This window comes from Sylvia atricapilla, chromosome 2 (assembly GCF_009819655.1).
Source record: "Sylvia atricapilla isolate bSylAtr1 chromosome 2, bSylAtr1.pri, whole genome shotgun sequence".
Lineage (NCBI taxonomy): Eukaryota > Metazoa > Chordata > Aves > Passeriformes > Sylviidae > Sylvia > Sylvia atricapilla.
The window spans coordinates 27891866-27908740 of NC_089141.1; the positions used below are offsets into that span (position 1 = coordinate 27891866).

The 16875-nt window shown below is 37.2% G+C and overlaps 1 protein-coding gene across 1 annotated transcript in view; it reads left to right on the forward strand.

The window, feature by feature from the left end:
• The window catches only part of SPAG17 (sperm associated antigen 17), an 86404-nt gene that overhangs the window by 24796 nt on the left and 44733 nt on the right, over nt 1–16875 (forward strand). Inside the window, exons 5-14 of the mRNA XM_066341189.1 lie at nt 650–812; nt 2943–3137; nt 5355–5536; nt 8420–8575; nt 9170–9257; nt 10191–10312; nt 11201–11335; nt 11423–11536; nt 12985–13135; nt 14780–15010. Of these exons, the coding sequence (XP_066197286.1) occupies nt 650–812; nt 2943–3137; nt 5355–5536; nt 8420–8575; nt 9170–9257; nt 10191–10312; nt 11201–11335; nt 11423–11536; nt 12985–13135; nt 14780–15010 (1537 nt within the window). The remainder of the gene's footprint in view (nt 1–649; nt 813–2942; nt 3138–5354; nt 5537–8419; nt 8576–9169; nt 9258–10190; nt 10313–11200; nt 11336–11422; nt 11537–12984; nt 13136–14779; nt 15011–16875) is intronic.

Consider the following 16875-nt stretch of genomic DNA (forward strand, 5'->3'; position numbering starts at 1 on the left):
GGATTTATAGTATGAGACTTTGGGATACTTACAAAATCTTTTTTCATCCTGTACTCTTAAGTTACTGGGAAGAGCTTTATATAGGTGTTTTTGTTCGAAAATAATGAGAATGACTGAGTAATATCCTGTGTGAAATGAACGCACAACTCTTAGTTCTAGTTTGCATTTGACAGATACTTGCATCAAAGAAAAATAGTACTGGTACCAAGTTTGCACTATAGTCAAGAGTGTTAACAGAGATGTTAAAGATACTAACAGATATTGAATATTTATTATATTTCCCCTCATACAAGGAATCTTCTGGTTGATGAAAGTGCTGTAGTGGAAGTAACTAAGACACAGGGATTTTTTACTCACCTTCCTACCCATATACATTTTGTTAGTTTGATGAATATACTGTCTAACTACTTCTTTCAGTTCCTTTTTAATGTGAAGTCTTAGCATTATGACTGAGTAAAAGCATATAAATAACTGAATGATGTGTTTAAGTAGGAAAAAGCAGGGTGTGCAAGACAGATCCATCATGTGAATATTGTAGCAGCTGAGAGGGAAAAGTGCTTTAAAAATTGAACACCTAAAGTTTTACAACAGTCTGACTTTTGTTCTGCACAAAGGCTATAATGAGAACTTCATTTATTTGTCTTGTCAGGCACAACAGCAGCAAAAAGAAAAAGAAAAAGAAAAGGCTAAACCTCCTGGTAAGACATCTGGAAAAGATAGTAAAGGAAAAAAGTCAGTGGCAGCACCCTCTGTTAAAAAAGACACCAAATTGAAACAACGAGGACAAGTAGAAGTGAAAGACAAATACATTGGTATGTAAAATATGATGATATAGTCCTGATCAACCTTTGAAGTACTTTGCTTTGTTCCATGTTGAAAAGTCAAGATCTATTTGGCAATATCAAAGCTTTGCCACTTTGCATTTGAAGAGGGCACTGTGTTCTGCTCAGTGTTAGAAGGGATTGTGCAGTTCAAGAAGTAAAATACAGATGAATTATATGTGGCATGTTAACATCAAAATGTTTGGGCATATGTAAGATGAAAAGAAAATAGCTAAACAAATCCTACAGAAAACTTATCCTACAGCAAGATTTCAGAATAACTAAATGTGTCAGTATCTGAAGGTGGCTTTCTCCTTATACTGTAATTTAAAACAGAGATGATAGATCAATTCTGTCAGTGAAAAAAATTTCCTAACATCCAATCTAAGCTTCTCCTCTTTATATTTGTTTTAATATAAAAAAGGTATATATAAAAAGAAAGGAAAAAAAAAGGACCATGCCTTAAATTCAAAGACAGCCTATATCTGTTTCTGATAGCCAGCAGTCATTTTATTTTTCATCCCATTGTCACCTTTCTGAAATTAAACATTTCTTCTTTTGAGTATTCTCGAGACTACTTGCATTGATGTCTTTCCTCTTTTGCATATGAACTAGTCATTGATAATTAGAACTCACTGATGGTTATCCACTTGTCATGATTATTAGCATAATCATAATTATAATTTTCAAATGGCAAGCAGTCTTCAGCATGTATATATTGGAATTTTTTGATCTCTGTAAGTGACTATGCAGACACCTCTCTTCTTTTAAAACAATTATTAATGTTCAGTATGTGCTTATGTCTTTTCTTCTTGCAGTAACTGAGACTTTAATTTTTGGACTTCAGTTTCAGGACTAGGAGTGAAATATTAAGCTAGTTTTCTACTAGTTTTGATTTTTTGCTTTATGCAATATACATGCTGGACTGCTTCCTCAGTCAGTCTCTCTATTTCCATGTTATTGTATATTTAGGTAATATTACAAGCAACAGAGAGCCTGCTGCTCCAGGTGGTAGCAGCATTTGCACAGCCCTGGCCATGTATCGGAGCACAGGCAGATGTCAGTGCCAGGCTACCTTTTTTCCTTCCTTGGATAAATGAGTCCCATGAGCTGAGGAGTCAGTGAAACACTTTGGCATGTGATGTGTTAGTAAGCATAAGAAAGAATCTTAATGCTAAATAGAGTATAAACCTGGGGTTTGCTTTTAGTGCAGGTTTGTCTGCACTAACTCTATGTGTTTTCAGCATTGATGGAGAGATACAGGACATTCAGCAGGCAGTTTCTGTTAGCTTAGGATGAATTAAATCATCTGATACCTGTCTTACTACCTGTATTTCTCCATAAGGCATAAAAAGAAACCACACAACTCTAGAGCTTCTAGAGAGTTCATTTCTACTTATATCATGCTTAACCTTTTGCTTTGGTACTGAAATGTTGCTATGCATATTTCTACATGATTGATAAGCCCAAATAGAACAGGCACTCAGTGAAACTTCTCATCTGCATTTTAACATGCATTTAGATATGCCCCTGCCAAAGGCCTAATGTGAGCTGGTATTACCAGCTGCTGATGATTTTGCCAAGAAGTACATCTAGTGAACATGAACCTGCTGGGTAGGGAGGAGTCAGCAGTGAGTCAGCTGATACCTGCAGCTAATCCTTTGAAATTATTATGACTTGGGTAATCTTTCATGTAAGACACAGTAACTTACTCTGTGTATGCTCCATGTCCAGCTTTATGCAGGATGAAATGGGATAGTTGAAACTACCATTAGAGCATGTGGGTATGTCCTGACACTAAACTCCTTTGAGAGGAGCAATTACAGAAATGCTGTTACAGCATTCCGATTATGATCGGCTTCTGCAATTTTTCTCCTGGTCCTTCTCCAAACAATTATTACTTCTGACTTGTAGCCTTCCTGCTGTGTTCTACATGGTTTGGTGCAGAACTGAGTTTTATGCACCTAATTTTTGAATTTGTATGTAATTTCCCAATAAGATTATAAAAGAACTGTTTATCTGACCTTCATTTGCATTACCCCATATAGTCATGTATAAACTTTATTTTGTTTAGCTGATGAATGTTCTTACTCTAATCTGGTTTTGTTGTGTTTTGAACAGATGATGAACCAGATGATGGTGCTCATCATTACTTTATCATTCTGGGTTTCCCTAATCTTCAGTTGTTGCTTGTCTTGACTGACCTTGGGATTAACATTTCAAGTGTGATTCAAATTTCTTCTGAGAATTACACACCATTGCAGATATACTTAGGAGCAACTAAACTTCAAAGACGATCCTCTATTTCATCTGCAGGTAATCTGGTAATTTAAAAAAAAATATGTAGAAAGAAGATAATTTTATATCCAGAGAATGACTGTTCTGGCTGTGTTTTTTTTGCATGCCTTGCCTTGTGTTTGTGCATGCTACCTTTGAGCAGCTGTGTTTGCCAGTGCCTAACTTGCATTGTCATTGGTTTGCCACCAAACCAAATGGTGTGCCAGTGCAAAAACTGGACAATAGAAAGAGGGACTGACTAAGCAAGCAGAATTTGCAGGCACAGTTGTCACCAAAGCACAACATTTTATCAAATGCACACTTCTGTGAATTGCTAGGAAGTGTACTGATAAGAAATTTGGCTCATTTGGGATTTTCAAGGAGAGTGGAGAGTTGGCTGCTTTGGAAATATGGCCTCAGTCACAGAAGAATATACCACAGCATAATGCCCTGTAATTGTACTCAGCTGTCCCCAGGCTGTAACACCTTTCTTGAACTGGGATGCTGGTAAACAGCAAGCTAAATATGTGTCATCAGTGATGGCTGGCTATCCTGAGCTGTAGTGACATAGCCAGCAGGTCAAGGGAGGTGGCTATTCCCTGCTACTTGGCTGTCATGAGAATAGAATTATGAACTCTGCAGTACAAGAAAGATATCAATAAACTCTATTCAAACCAGCAAACAGCCTCCCTATAAGGACTGGCTAAAGGACCTAGAAAAAAGAAAAAGTGGTTGTGATCATGAATGACCTTTGGAGTTTTCAGGCCCCAGTCATAGGGTGGAAGTTTGGAGAAAGCCTCTTGGTGGAAAAGGACCTGATTAGGGAGTACTTAAACAAACTGGACACACATAAGTCCATGGGACCTGATGGGATTCACTCAGGCATACTGAGCGGCTGGCTGTGATGTCACTGCAAGGCCACTGTCAATTACTTTTGGAAAAACATGGCAATTGGAAAACATGCCTGAAGACTGGAGGAAAGCGTCACTCCTATCTTCAGAAATGGCAGGAATGACTCAGGAATCTAAAGGCTGCTTGGACTCTTCTCAGTCTCTGGGAAGATGATAGAACAGCTAATCCTGGAAACATTTCCAGGCGCACGAAGGACAAAGAATTGGTCATTTGGCGTGAATTTGCTGATGGAAGTCATTCTTAACCAACTTTCTATGGCAAAATGGTTGTCTTGGTAGAGGAGGAGGGAGCAGTGAATATTGTCTGCCCTGACTCAGTAAGACCTTATGTCTTCTCATAAAGAAGCTGGATAAGCAAACACTGAGTTGAATTGAAAAGTGGCTGAATGTCCTGGCTTAGAGGGTATCAGAGGGGATTGGTGGCATGAGTCCAGCTGAACATCTTTAGTGAGTCACTAAAGGAAAGTCCTGCACCAGTTCATGGTGGGAGCAGACTGGCTGGAAGCAGCTCTGCACAGAAGGACTTAGGGGTTGGTGGCACGTGAGCCAGCACTGTGCCTTTGTAGCAGGCAAGGATAATGGTGTCCAAGGCTGCATCATGTCAAGGGATTTGAACTTTCTTTTGCACTCAGCACTGGTGAGGCCACACTTGGTGTTAGTTCTGTGTCCATTTCTGGACTCCTCAGTACAGGAGAGATATGGAGCTACCAGAGAGAGTCTATCAAATGACCTCAAGTATGTTCAAAGGACTGGAGCATCTCTCATATGAGGAGAGACTGAAAGACCTGGGAACGTTTATTCTGGAGAAGAAAGAGCCTGGAGGGAGCTCATCAATGTGTATAAATGTCTGAAAGGAATGTGCAAAGAAAAGGAAGCCAGGCGCTTTTCAGTGACAGGACAAGAGGCAATGACAAAACTGAAATATGGGGTTTTTCAACAAAACTGAAACCTGAAGACAAAGAAACACTTGTTTACTGTGAGGGTGACTGAATGCTGTCAGAGATTGCCCAGAGAGGTCATGGAGTCTTCATTCTTAGAGCTACTCAAATTCAATCTGGACATGGTCCTGGGTGATCTGCTCTTGGTGACCCTGCTTGAGCAGAGGAGTTTTACCAGATGACCCCCACAGGTTTCTTTCAGGACCAATGACTGTACTTGGAATAGAAAATGATGGCAAGTTATAAGTGGGGGTATATTTTAATCCCGAAGTTGAGTGTCAGATATTTGCTGAGACTCTGAGGATAGAAATATTTTAACAATACTTAGGGAATACTTGTACATGATTCATGCTTTATGTTGAAGGGAGACATTGTACCATGATTGGTCAAATACTTATGTATTTTAGATGTAGAAGCGGTGAAAAGAAAGGAAGATGAAGCTAACAAAGACCTGGAAACATTTTGGAAATTCCTGGAGCCCGTTCTGAACAGTGGAAAGCATGGATCAAGTCTCTTTGATGTTGCCAGGCTTCATTACCTAGTTAAGGAAAGTGATTTTCCCCCTGACTGGTCAGACAGTGAAAAGCTGGTCAGTACATTCTGTGTTTACAGTGCATGACATGCTTTAGGATTTGTAACTTTTAAGAACACTTTAGGAATTTAATCTCAAGTCTTCTCTGAAACAGAACCACAGTAGTTAGTACATTTGTAATCTTAAACAAAAATTATTTCCTGTATATCCAACCATTTTATTCAGCATTTGTTTACAAGGACTCCTTTGAATAAAAATGCCTGATTTGGAGTTTCTTAATATTGTAGCCACAGCAAAAAATTTGTAAAATAGTTTTAAATTTATTCAGCATCTTTATAGACCCAGTTTTCATCTCATTCAAGAGTCATATGTATGCATGAAATAACACAGAAGTTATATTTTTGTCCTCATAACATCAGGTCTACTTCCTGCACCTCAGAATAGTCACATGAGAAAAATTGGCTGAATGCAAGAATACTTTTTGATATATTATATTGTTTTATCATACTCAGTACTGCTTCTTTTTGTCCAAAACATGGCTCTAACTTATTACTCATTATAGCCTGCTGAGTCAGGACTATTACCAGGCACTGAAGGAGAAAGTGAGTCATTAGGAATTTTTTCCATCCAAGATTCTCATGTATAGTGGAGGTAAAAAAGTCAAGTATTTTTCAGTCTACAATGTCAGCAGTAAAAAAATACAAACTGCTAAAGCAAAATAAGGTAAGGCAACATGCTATAATTTAACCTACTGTATTTGTAGTCTGTATTATTAGGATTAAAGGACATTCTAGGGTTAAATTACATTCTTCTAACCCTTATTTATAGTACAGTAGATTCTGTATACAAACAATTCACAGTGGTTTCCAAAGCATTCACTGAAAATTTCCATAATTGTGGAATCATGTAGGCTTGCTACTTATAATATTACTTATCATTATACTCTTTGTATAATCTTACTGTGCCAAGCCTCTTTTGGGAAAACAGTTTTTATCTTCCCTATAATCACATGTTACAAGGGACTGTTTCTACTTTTTAATATCCTGCAAACACCTATATTATAGCTGAAATAAAGGAAAAAAAATCTTTCACTGAAACAGATTTCAACAGATTTGAGTTATAATTTCATGAGCCCTACAGAAGTAAGAAAACTTGTAAGTTTTTTAAGAAACAGGTGGGGAGCATATTAAGTTCTGAAATCATAGGTGGATAGAGTAAGTCTGTTCTTGTGGACTTGCTGGAGAATCTCTGAGTCCAAGCTTACTGCATCTCTGAAGTGCAAGATACACAGCAAGAAAATTCTTGGGACAAAATGTTGGATATTAATATAAAAATGACAGAGTACTGGATACTACAAGTAGTCTCTGCTGTCAGATTTGAGATCTTTAGAAAGGAAAATATATTCAAAAATATTTTCTTTGTTGAAGAGTCACTATTGGTTAAACTTGAAAAACTTTTGATAAGCATATATATCCTGAGGAGAGACCAGGCAAATTGAATTACAAAATTATAATTATACTAAACTTTGCTTGGATCCCTTTGAGTAGCACTGGGTTTTGTTACTTATGACTTTGTAAAAAATCTTGTTTTAAAGACTGTGCATTGAAAACACTCTAATATTTTATACAAAACTTTTATGGGCTTTAGTGATACCTTAATAAATATATGGATGAAAAGGTGTTATACTAACCCATTCTTCAGAAATACTGAATTGGGAAAACAAAGGTGCAAGTATATTCATGAACACTCTGTTTTCGCTAATAGAATTTCTTTCCCAAGTGTCTTTTCTAGTCTTTCAGTGTTATGAAAATGGAGACAAGTATTCCATAAGTTATCAGTGATTTGGGATTGCCTGTTTCCCAGCATCATAAAGAGGCACTGAGTTGATGAGAGCAGGTGCTTAATACTTCTTAAGGGTTTGTTGTTTTTCCTAGTGCCTAATGCCAGCTGTGCTTCTTCGCTGTGTTTTATTTAGAAAACTTAAAATTTAGACATTCAATGCTGTTAGCCACCTCTTAGAGGCAAACTTCTTGAGGCTTGCCCTACTTTCACGAAAGTGAAAGAATCACTCAGAATAGTGCTTTTTACAGGAATTGTCTAAAAGTTTAAATAATTCCATCCTTTCCACAAAGTCCAGGATGTACAGGGGAAGAATACATCCATTAAAACTGCTGAAACTTGAGTGTTTCATGTGGTCTCCAACAGGGTTTTGGTATCTGTACAAAAACATTTAATATTTAAAATAGCAGCTGCTATTCTTTTTATTCCTCCCAGGCTTTGGTGAAAACCACAGTACATGACCTCAAGAACCATGACTGTTTCCTTGTCAGACTTTTGCAGATACAGCACTCTCCCTTTGGACATTTGGGCAGTATGCTGACATTCCTTCACTAACAACTGTAGAGCTCAGAATGCCATTCTAGAGGCTTTCTTTGTTTTGAAAGGGCAACAGAAAGAAAGAAAATAATATGAGATTATATTAATTACTTGGTTGGGGTTTTATTTTTTTATCCTTCCAGGGCAGGGAAATGATTGAGCTTGTACATATACTGCAGGTTGATACTAGGAAAAACATACACATATTACAAAATACTTTAATTTTCCTCTCCCATTCCTTCCCATACAAAAAAACCCCATAAGTTCCATCTGCAAGGCAGCAGACCTTGAACAGTTACGGTTAAGACAAGTTAGACTTTATAACAACTAAAGCACTTTGGCAATATACAGTCCATACAGTGCTGTGGCAGTGTTAGAAGCAAATAAAATTAAGCAGATTTTAGAACAATTCTATAAAACATATTGAATTGGTGAAGAGAAAGTCTTTTGGAGAATCCATAAACAGATGTAGATCTGCTGGTTAAAGAGCTACTGACTCCTGTCACTAAGTTATGACACCTTTATATGCACACTTTGTCCTTTGTATCTGATTTTCTCTCATAGCTTGCATTTGGTACTGTGCTGTTTGAACACATTGCTTGTTTGATGTATGACTGCCTGGACTGGAGAAGACAGCATTGTAACTACTTGGAAAACACCAAGTTTTTTAATGTGTCTCTGTTACCAGAGAGCAAATCAACGCAACCATCTGAAGCTGAGGCAAGAGCCTTCTCTCCTTGTTGGGAATAACTAATTATAGGGTAGAATTACTATCTTTAATTTTGACTCAAAAATTCACCTTGAATCGTCACACTCTGAGTAATTTTCAGTGAATGAAATTTTTATTTTTGTCTTCTGCATTTTAAACCCCCCAAAAATGGGGGGAAAATAGCTGAGCATTGAGGAAACAGAAAAAGGAAATTGGAAGGATCCTACAGGCATAAAGTGTCACAGATGTAAGAATTTCTTAAATAGTGTCTGATGATACATTCTTTTGTCTGAAAAATCAATATGCCTGCACAGAACTACTGTGCAATATTGCAGATCTGTGAACAGTCAAAAAGAATATTATTAGTTCTATGCAAGATCAATTTCTTTATTTTATTCATAGTAGGCAAAAGCCTAAGTGGGCAGAAGAAAGTAGCTTATTAGAACATACACTACATTCTTATTATCTTTTTCCATGTAAAAGTTTAGCATGTAGTCTAGGGTGAGTAACCAAAGCTAAATGAACTTAAGTTCTCCCACCCATTTGTGCAATACTCATTTGTATTATGGTTTCTAATTTTTTAATGTTAACTTTTGTTCTCTTAGGAGCAGCCAACACCAGTACCACCCGTGACACCTACAAAGAAAAAAGGGAAACCAGAAGAAATTCTGCCAACAGTAGTTTTGTCAGGGAGTATGTTTAAAGGATAAAAAACATCCATCTGTAGTTGTTCACTCTGTCAAACCATTCATTCATCTGACAGCACAAGTCCTCAAAATGATTTGTGCAGTGAGGTGAAGATGTTGTGTATCCTGGTGAATGCATTGTGGAAGTGTCTAAGTGGTGATAGCCAGGTTCTTTAGAAAATCATGTTTTCTATCTGTTCCTTGTCACAGTCAGATTTAAAAGATCTCAGTAATTTTGTTCCATCTCTAACTCTGTTAGAGTCTTTTTAATAAATATTGTCTGAAGCTTCACAGAATGTTCTGAGTTGGAAGGGACTCACGAGAGTCCAACTTAGCCCTGCACAGGACATCACACCATGTGTCCGAAACCATTTTCAAAGGTCTTGAACTGTCAGGCTTGATACTGTGACCACTTTCCTGGGGAGTCCGTTCCAGCCCAAGCGCCCTCTGGGTGAAAAATTTCTCTAATGCCCAAACTAAAATTCCCTTGACTTGAGATGAGGCTGTCCCCATGCAGAGCAGAGCAGGACAGTCCCCACCCTTGCCCAGCTGGCAATGCTGGGCCTGATGCTTCCCCAGGACACACTTGGCCCTCCTGGCTGCCAGGGCATGGCTGGCTGATACTCAATTTCCCATCAAACAGGACCTCTGGGTCCCCTTCTGTGGTGCTGCTCTCCAGCATCTTATTCCCAGTCTGCCTGTACATCCAGGGTTGTCTCATCCCAGGCACAGAATCAAACACTTCTGCTTTTTAAGGTTCATGAGGTTGATAATTGCCCATCCCTCTAATTTGTCAAGGTCTCTCTGCAAGGCCTCCCTGCCTTTGAGAGAGTCAACAGCTCCCCCAGTTTTGTTTGATCTGGAAGCTTGCAGAACTGACTTGAAATATAAATTGGCATTTTTGAACAAACATATCTTAATGCTTTATCTCTTAATATAGCAGGTGAAGAAACTTCTCTTCTGTTTCTTCCAGTGGAAATGAGGTATTACAATGACTTGCTGAGTAAAATTCCTGAGGAGTACTTTTCTGTACCCTTAATGCTGAGCTGCATGTTGGAACAGGTGGGAATGCTCTCTTTTTAGTTTCTGTGGCTATATCAGCCTAGACTTAATATAATGAATTGTCAAAGATCAATAAATCCATCTGTTTAAACCTAAAATATAAGACTCTGCATTCAGGCTCTGAGCAAGGAGGTTCAATACAAAGGAGTCAAAGCTCCAAACTTTGATTTTCTTTCATATTGTGCACTTACCCTGTATATATATAGTGTTATTCCATAATTAATTATTGAAGGCTACAGATATAATCAAATGAGGAGAAAGGTGCAATTCTTGTCTAAATCAATAAGAAAGTTTTCTTGTACTACAGCAATGTTATTGATACTGCAATTTTGCTGATTTACTCAGTACAAAGGTCTTAGGTCAAGCCTAACATAAGAGCATCAATGCTAGTGCTAGACAAATCTAACTTCTGTTGAGTTCAGGCTCAGTCTATGATTTTGAAGAGACGCACAACATGATTTGGAAATCCTCCTTCTTTTAGGAGTAAAATTTCAGCGTAGTATCAGGGTTTCTACTTTTTGTAACTTAGTCTGAAAATAGACTCAAGTAACAATACTCAAAGTCTAACACCTAATAGACAATCAGTTTTTAATTACCTGTGTTCCTTAATAGTTCTTAACATCTCAAGTTAGAAATATTTTTCTTCTCATCCTTTCAAGAGTAACCAATAGGAAAAACATTTAATTCTGTTTTCCATGATCTTTGTTTTGTGCAGAAACAAACTTGGAAAATTGTACTTTTGCTGCTTGTAGAGAAAAATTAGGCTTTTCTTCCCTGACAGAAGTTATAGATGTGTGCTTAGCTTATAGCAGGATTTGCTTGGTATTTCTGGTAAAGTTAAGCAGCAGTCATACTGTGATAGAAGCTAACATACTCTATATTTGCCAGGTTATTGCAAGTGAAGAAGACCTTACACCACCGAGTCTGGTGTCAGAGCCTCAGGCAGATGGGCTGCAACGTGCCGTTGCAGATCATATAATCTCTATCCTTCCTTCTCTTTCACTTCCTATGCATGAAAAAAAGGTTTGTGTTGTCTTTCATTCACTTCATACATAAAATGATGAATCTCATTTTTGGGGTTTAATACCTCTTCCTTTTATTTTTAAACAGAATCTGTATGACTACTTTTCTCTTAAATATGTTGAACAAGAGACTGTCACCCCCCAGTACCCTCTCCTATTTAACTACCATGATGCCCTGGCTCAGCGGTTGCACCTGCTGAAGGTACAGTTCAACCTATTTATATGTAAATATTTCCAAAGTTCACAGGCAATGAATGCTCAATGCACTACAAGGGAAAGAGTGGTGTTTTTGCAAAACAGGACGGAATATCCTAGATCTTTTTTCTTCTGAGGTGGACCCACCAACATGTGTTTAGTTTACTTAAGAAGCAATGAGTCCTGATGGAGGACACCTCACGAACATGGAGCACAAACATAATGATTTCAGTGATCTATTTGCATTATTAATGAGAATGTTTAGCCTTTGGCATAGATGAGAGATATTGCAGAACTGTTGATTTGCTGTTAAACACTGATGATACTGTGGAAAAGGAGTTACTAATTTGCTAATGGTGATTTAGCATGGAGACTAGACTGAATACTAAAATGTTGAGAAGAAGAAGAAAATACATAGCAGTTATTAATGAACACAAGAAATGTATTCGGGTTAGCTAAATAGTTGCAGCATAGTGTGTAACCAAGATACTGCCAAATTCTGAGGCAGAAAGATTCAGAGACGGCATAGTTTGGGACTATTGCAAAGTAACAGTTCCTAGACTTTTTGAATCAAAAAAACACTGTGAATGTCTTGTATTTTTCCAAAGACGAGGTTTAGTTTTACCATTAAACTTTTAGAATTAACTGAGGATAACACAAGGGATAATACAGTTCTAGAATTTCATAGCTAAGGTGTGTCTGCCTGGCTTCATGGATTACAAATTACCTGGAGAATACTTTGACAACCATTGATTAGAAGTATTCAAAAACAACTCAAGTTTGACACGTTGGATGCATTCAAGCAGAAGGAAGGACTGAGTAATCAACATAAGAGATGCTCTTAGCAGACATACACTTGATGTATTTTATATACTTGCTGAAGAGAAGGTTCAGGATATAGCCCAATGTTTGAGGAAAGAGTAGAGGGCAAATATTTTGAGTATGCAGTTGAAGAAAAAGATAATGTAAATGTGTAAAACTAAAAAGAGTGAAACTGAAAGACACCACTACGTCTGAAAAAATAAATCCTTGGATATAGAGGAATGCCTCTCCTCACAGACTGATCAATAAGTTTATGGATTTCATTACTATGAAAATTAGCACAGAGCAGCTGAAAGGTACATGGAAGGTAGCTGCTACCAGTCTGAATAGATCAGTACATATTTCTGTATTTTTATGTCTAGCTAGCACAGGCAAATAACTTCTAACAAATGTCTGTTATTATGCTGTCAGTCATTCTCTTATGTGTCTAATGGTTTTTTGCCTACAGTATCTGACACCATGATTCAAAACCACACTGTGGGCACATGTTCAAATTTAAGTTTATGTCCAACTGACTTAAGAACATGCTAATGTCTTCTGCTGTAGAAAGACTTCTTTATTCAAACATAATTTTTGGAAAGTCAATAGTATGAAAGTTTACTTTAACTTTGGTACTTTGATTTTTTGTTCCAGGTCCAGGAGAACTTCAATCCAGAAAAGATTGAGCGTGAAATGATGGATAAACTGCCTCTTACAGAACTTATCCATTTCACCTCTCCTTCAACTGAAAACAACACTGAACGCTTGGCCAGAATTCATGAGCTCATGCATTATTTTACTACTGGTAAAATAATTTTCATTGATATAATTTCCATTCTTTTTATTTCTGGTTGATGATCCTCTTAAATAGCAAGAATTTTGAGACAAGATTTTTAAGCTGCCAAAAGGAGCTTTGCAGAATTTCACATTTTCACATTCTTGCTCGTATATAATTATAGCCTACTTACAAGTTAACCCTAACTTCAGACCTCAGTTTCATGGTTAATGGGAATGGCTGTGTGAGTGTTATATATTGCATAACTGAGAGCTGGAAGTATCTTGGAATTAATTTATTTATTTATGTTTCCAAGCATACAAGCACTTACTAGCTCTGAGGAAAAAAAACAGCTGTAAAAATGGCAATTTTGGTCCTAGAATACAGAACGTATTTTGAGAGACACTGATGTAAACTGTGTTTATTTAGCAACTCACTTTTGGAAGTAAAGAACTTATATCTTAGGTAGACAATTTTTATGGAACAATACACGGCTTTCAGAATGTATTCTGTGTAAGCTGTTGGTGTTAATAATGGAACTACTTTGTAACAGTCCCTTTATCAAACCAAGAATATATTCTCTACTCCAACCGTAAACACTTCTGCAGTTACCTTTTCTTGGAGTGTGCTTGCCACTGTGACATACACTGGGAAACAATCCCAAAGACTACATAAATACCCTTAGTCAGTATCAAAAGTCTGCTCTAGGTTATTAAGAAATATAAACATCCAAATCCCTTTGGTGACATTCATGTTATCTTATAAGGCACTGGATTTGAAGGTACTTCCCCAGCTCTTTCATCCTGAATTCCCTGTGTTGGATTAATTTATGCTTCGCTGTGTTTTTTCTAGTTGTTGGTATGTTCGTTTTGGACGGTGAGCTGTTAAAGTATTCACTATTGTTGTAGTCTTCCAGCTGATAGGTGTTGAATTTGATGATCCTCATTGGGCCATACTGTACTGCCAAGCTCTCCTAACTGGTAATTTAACTAGCAAAGCCTTTGCTTTTATCAAAGGAGATGATTAATTTGAACAGAAGATGAGGGGTCCAACATTCTCAAGATATATGACATGTTTAAGTGCTTAACCACCCTAAAGAGAAAACACTTCAAACTGAAGATATTCTTTATGTGATCTGGGCATTATACTACCTGTCTTAAACTTCAGTCCTTTGCATGGTTATCATTGTTATATGGACATACAAGCATAAATAGGATGCATTATTGCCTTTACACCTTGCATACTTCTCTTTAAATTATGTGTAAAGTTCTGTCTGTCTGAAGAAAAAAAAATTAATATATTTTTGGGAAGTTACAGATGATGGAAACATTTCATGAACTGAAAATAGCTAGTTGCTAACTGGCCTGATAAAGTCTACTCAGTATTTTAAAATCAACATCATTTCTATAAAGTTAATGAGCCAGAAGGTATTCAGGTGTAGGAACCACTTCATTTAAGATGGATTAATACATAGGCATATAATTTTGCAATTTGGAAGCATTGAGCTTCGAATGCAGTGTAAAATGGAGCCCACATAAATTGATCCAGTACCATTAAGGAAATTGGTGTTGGCTTTTGCAGAGTTGCCAAGAACAATACACTTAAATAGTCTTGTATTTATTTTCTGCTGAGCTGTAAGGACGTTTTCAGTTAATGATTATAATTCTTTTTTAGAACTTCTGAGTTGGGCTGAAGTAGAAAGAGCCTTCAGAGTATTTACTTTTGAAAGCCTGAAGCTGACTGGGCTGAGTGACTCTGGTTTCCTGGAGAGCTCTGGATGTAGGGTTGGAGGTGATTCTGAAGTGTCTGATATCCCTTGGGATAATCCAGCCATGTTTGCAAGACAGCTGAGACAACTCTTCCTTATGGAAAAGAAGTTTAATGGGAAATCCCCAAGAGGCTCTGGTAAAAAGCTTTTTGTTTATGTTACTCCTGAAGAATTTGAGAATTTGAAGAATTTATGTCTTACCATATCATTTGCTATTGCAGGAGTGTGATTTTTCTTCCTTGTACAAGTCAACAAATTTTCAAGGATTATATAGCCTGTGCGTTGAATAACTGTGTAGGAATACTAGAATAAAGACAAAAGCTATTTTGTACTACAGGATTAACAATGATAGATGATGCAGAATGAATTTTCTGAAGTTCTACGTTTTCTCCTGCAGATTTTAACATAAGGAAAAGTTGTTTGCCTGATCAAAGATGTGTTGGCCAAAAAGCAACATTAAAAACAAGTGATTATTTTTTCAGGACACAAGAAAAGTAGAAGTTAGGCCAATTTAAGCAATTAAACCTTTAGGTTCCTGATCACAGAATTGTGGAATCATTGTTTAGGTTGGCTGGGACTTCTAAAAGTCATCTGTTCTGACACCCCTGCAATAAGCAGAGACATTTTCAACTAGATCAGGTTTCTGAGAGTCCAGTCTGACCTCCAGTGCTTCCAGAGATGGAGCATCCACCACCTTTCTGGGATACCTGTTCCAGAGTTTCACCACCCTTATGATAAAAAATTCTTCCTTATACCTAGTCTGAATCTATCCTCCTTTCCTTTAAAAGTATTACCCCGTGTCCTATGACTACAGGTCCTAGTAGCAAGTCTCTTCCAAGGCCACAGTAAAAAGAGCTCCACAGAGCCTTCTCTTCTCCAGGCTGAACTCTTGGAGCTTGTCTTCATAGGAAAGGTTCTCCATCCCTCCGATCGCCTTCACTGGCCTACTCTGGACCCACTTCAGCAGATCCATGTGTTCCCTCTGCTGAGGACCTCAGAGCTGGATGCAGTACTTTGTGATGTTGTCCATGCTTTCCTAATAGAGATGCCTAAGCGGTTTAGATGGCATCCTTTCCTTAGAATGCTGGAGCAGACAAAAATGAGTCCTGCTTATCTCCTTTTCTTCTGAATCTTGGGAACATTTTGGGGTGTTTATTTTGCTTTTATAGTAGCCACAATCTTAAATTTTGCGGTTACAAGCATAACAATATTTCAGCACTTCTGCAGGACAAAAACAAATACCAGGAAGATAAAACATTTGCTTTCAGGTTTCTTCAATCTTTAAAGGCAGTCAGTAAACAGGAGTAATTTCCAAGAGAAGCAGAGCCTAAAGATGTATGTCTGGAAGCTGAGCTGGTTATAAGACACTTACAAATACTTTGTGGTGTATTTTCCACCAGAAAGAGTAATTTTCTTGTACATATGAATTTTGGTCGAATATTAGTGATCTCTGCCCTAACTTAGGGAATAAAGAATTCTACTTAAAGGAAATTAATTTTTTTTAATTAAGAGAATATAGAAGTTAAAGCCATCATGTAATGCTGTTCATATCAGGTGTTCATTGCAACAATTGATCAGATTCTCAGAAGTAATATTCTGTCAGTAGCTTATGGATCTGTATAAACCAAATTAATTTAGAATTTAAAATTTGCATTTGTCAAAAATGTCTGAAAATGCTAAAACAACTGCTTTGGCCTTTTATTTTAATGTCATCTGTGCAAAGGACTGCTTTTTAAAGTATGAAGAAAAATGATTCTTTGTTTATGAATATGGAGGATACTTCTGAGAGTATTTTTAGTGGGCCAGCATGGGTCAGATAGAAAGGATGATTTGAGTGGGTTTTATAAAGTCTTCTTGTCTTTTCTTTCTTTTTTTACTTTTATCTAATTATCTGGCACTTGTCACTGGATTTTAAAGTAGCAGAGCCGATTGTGTATTTATAGGACAAATGTGACAAAAGGAAGCTTCAACTTGCTCCCAGTCTCATCAGAAAGACTAAGGA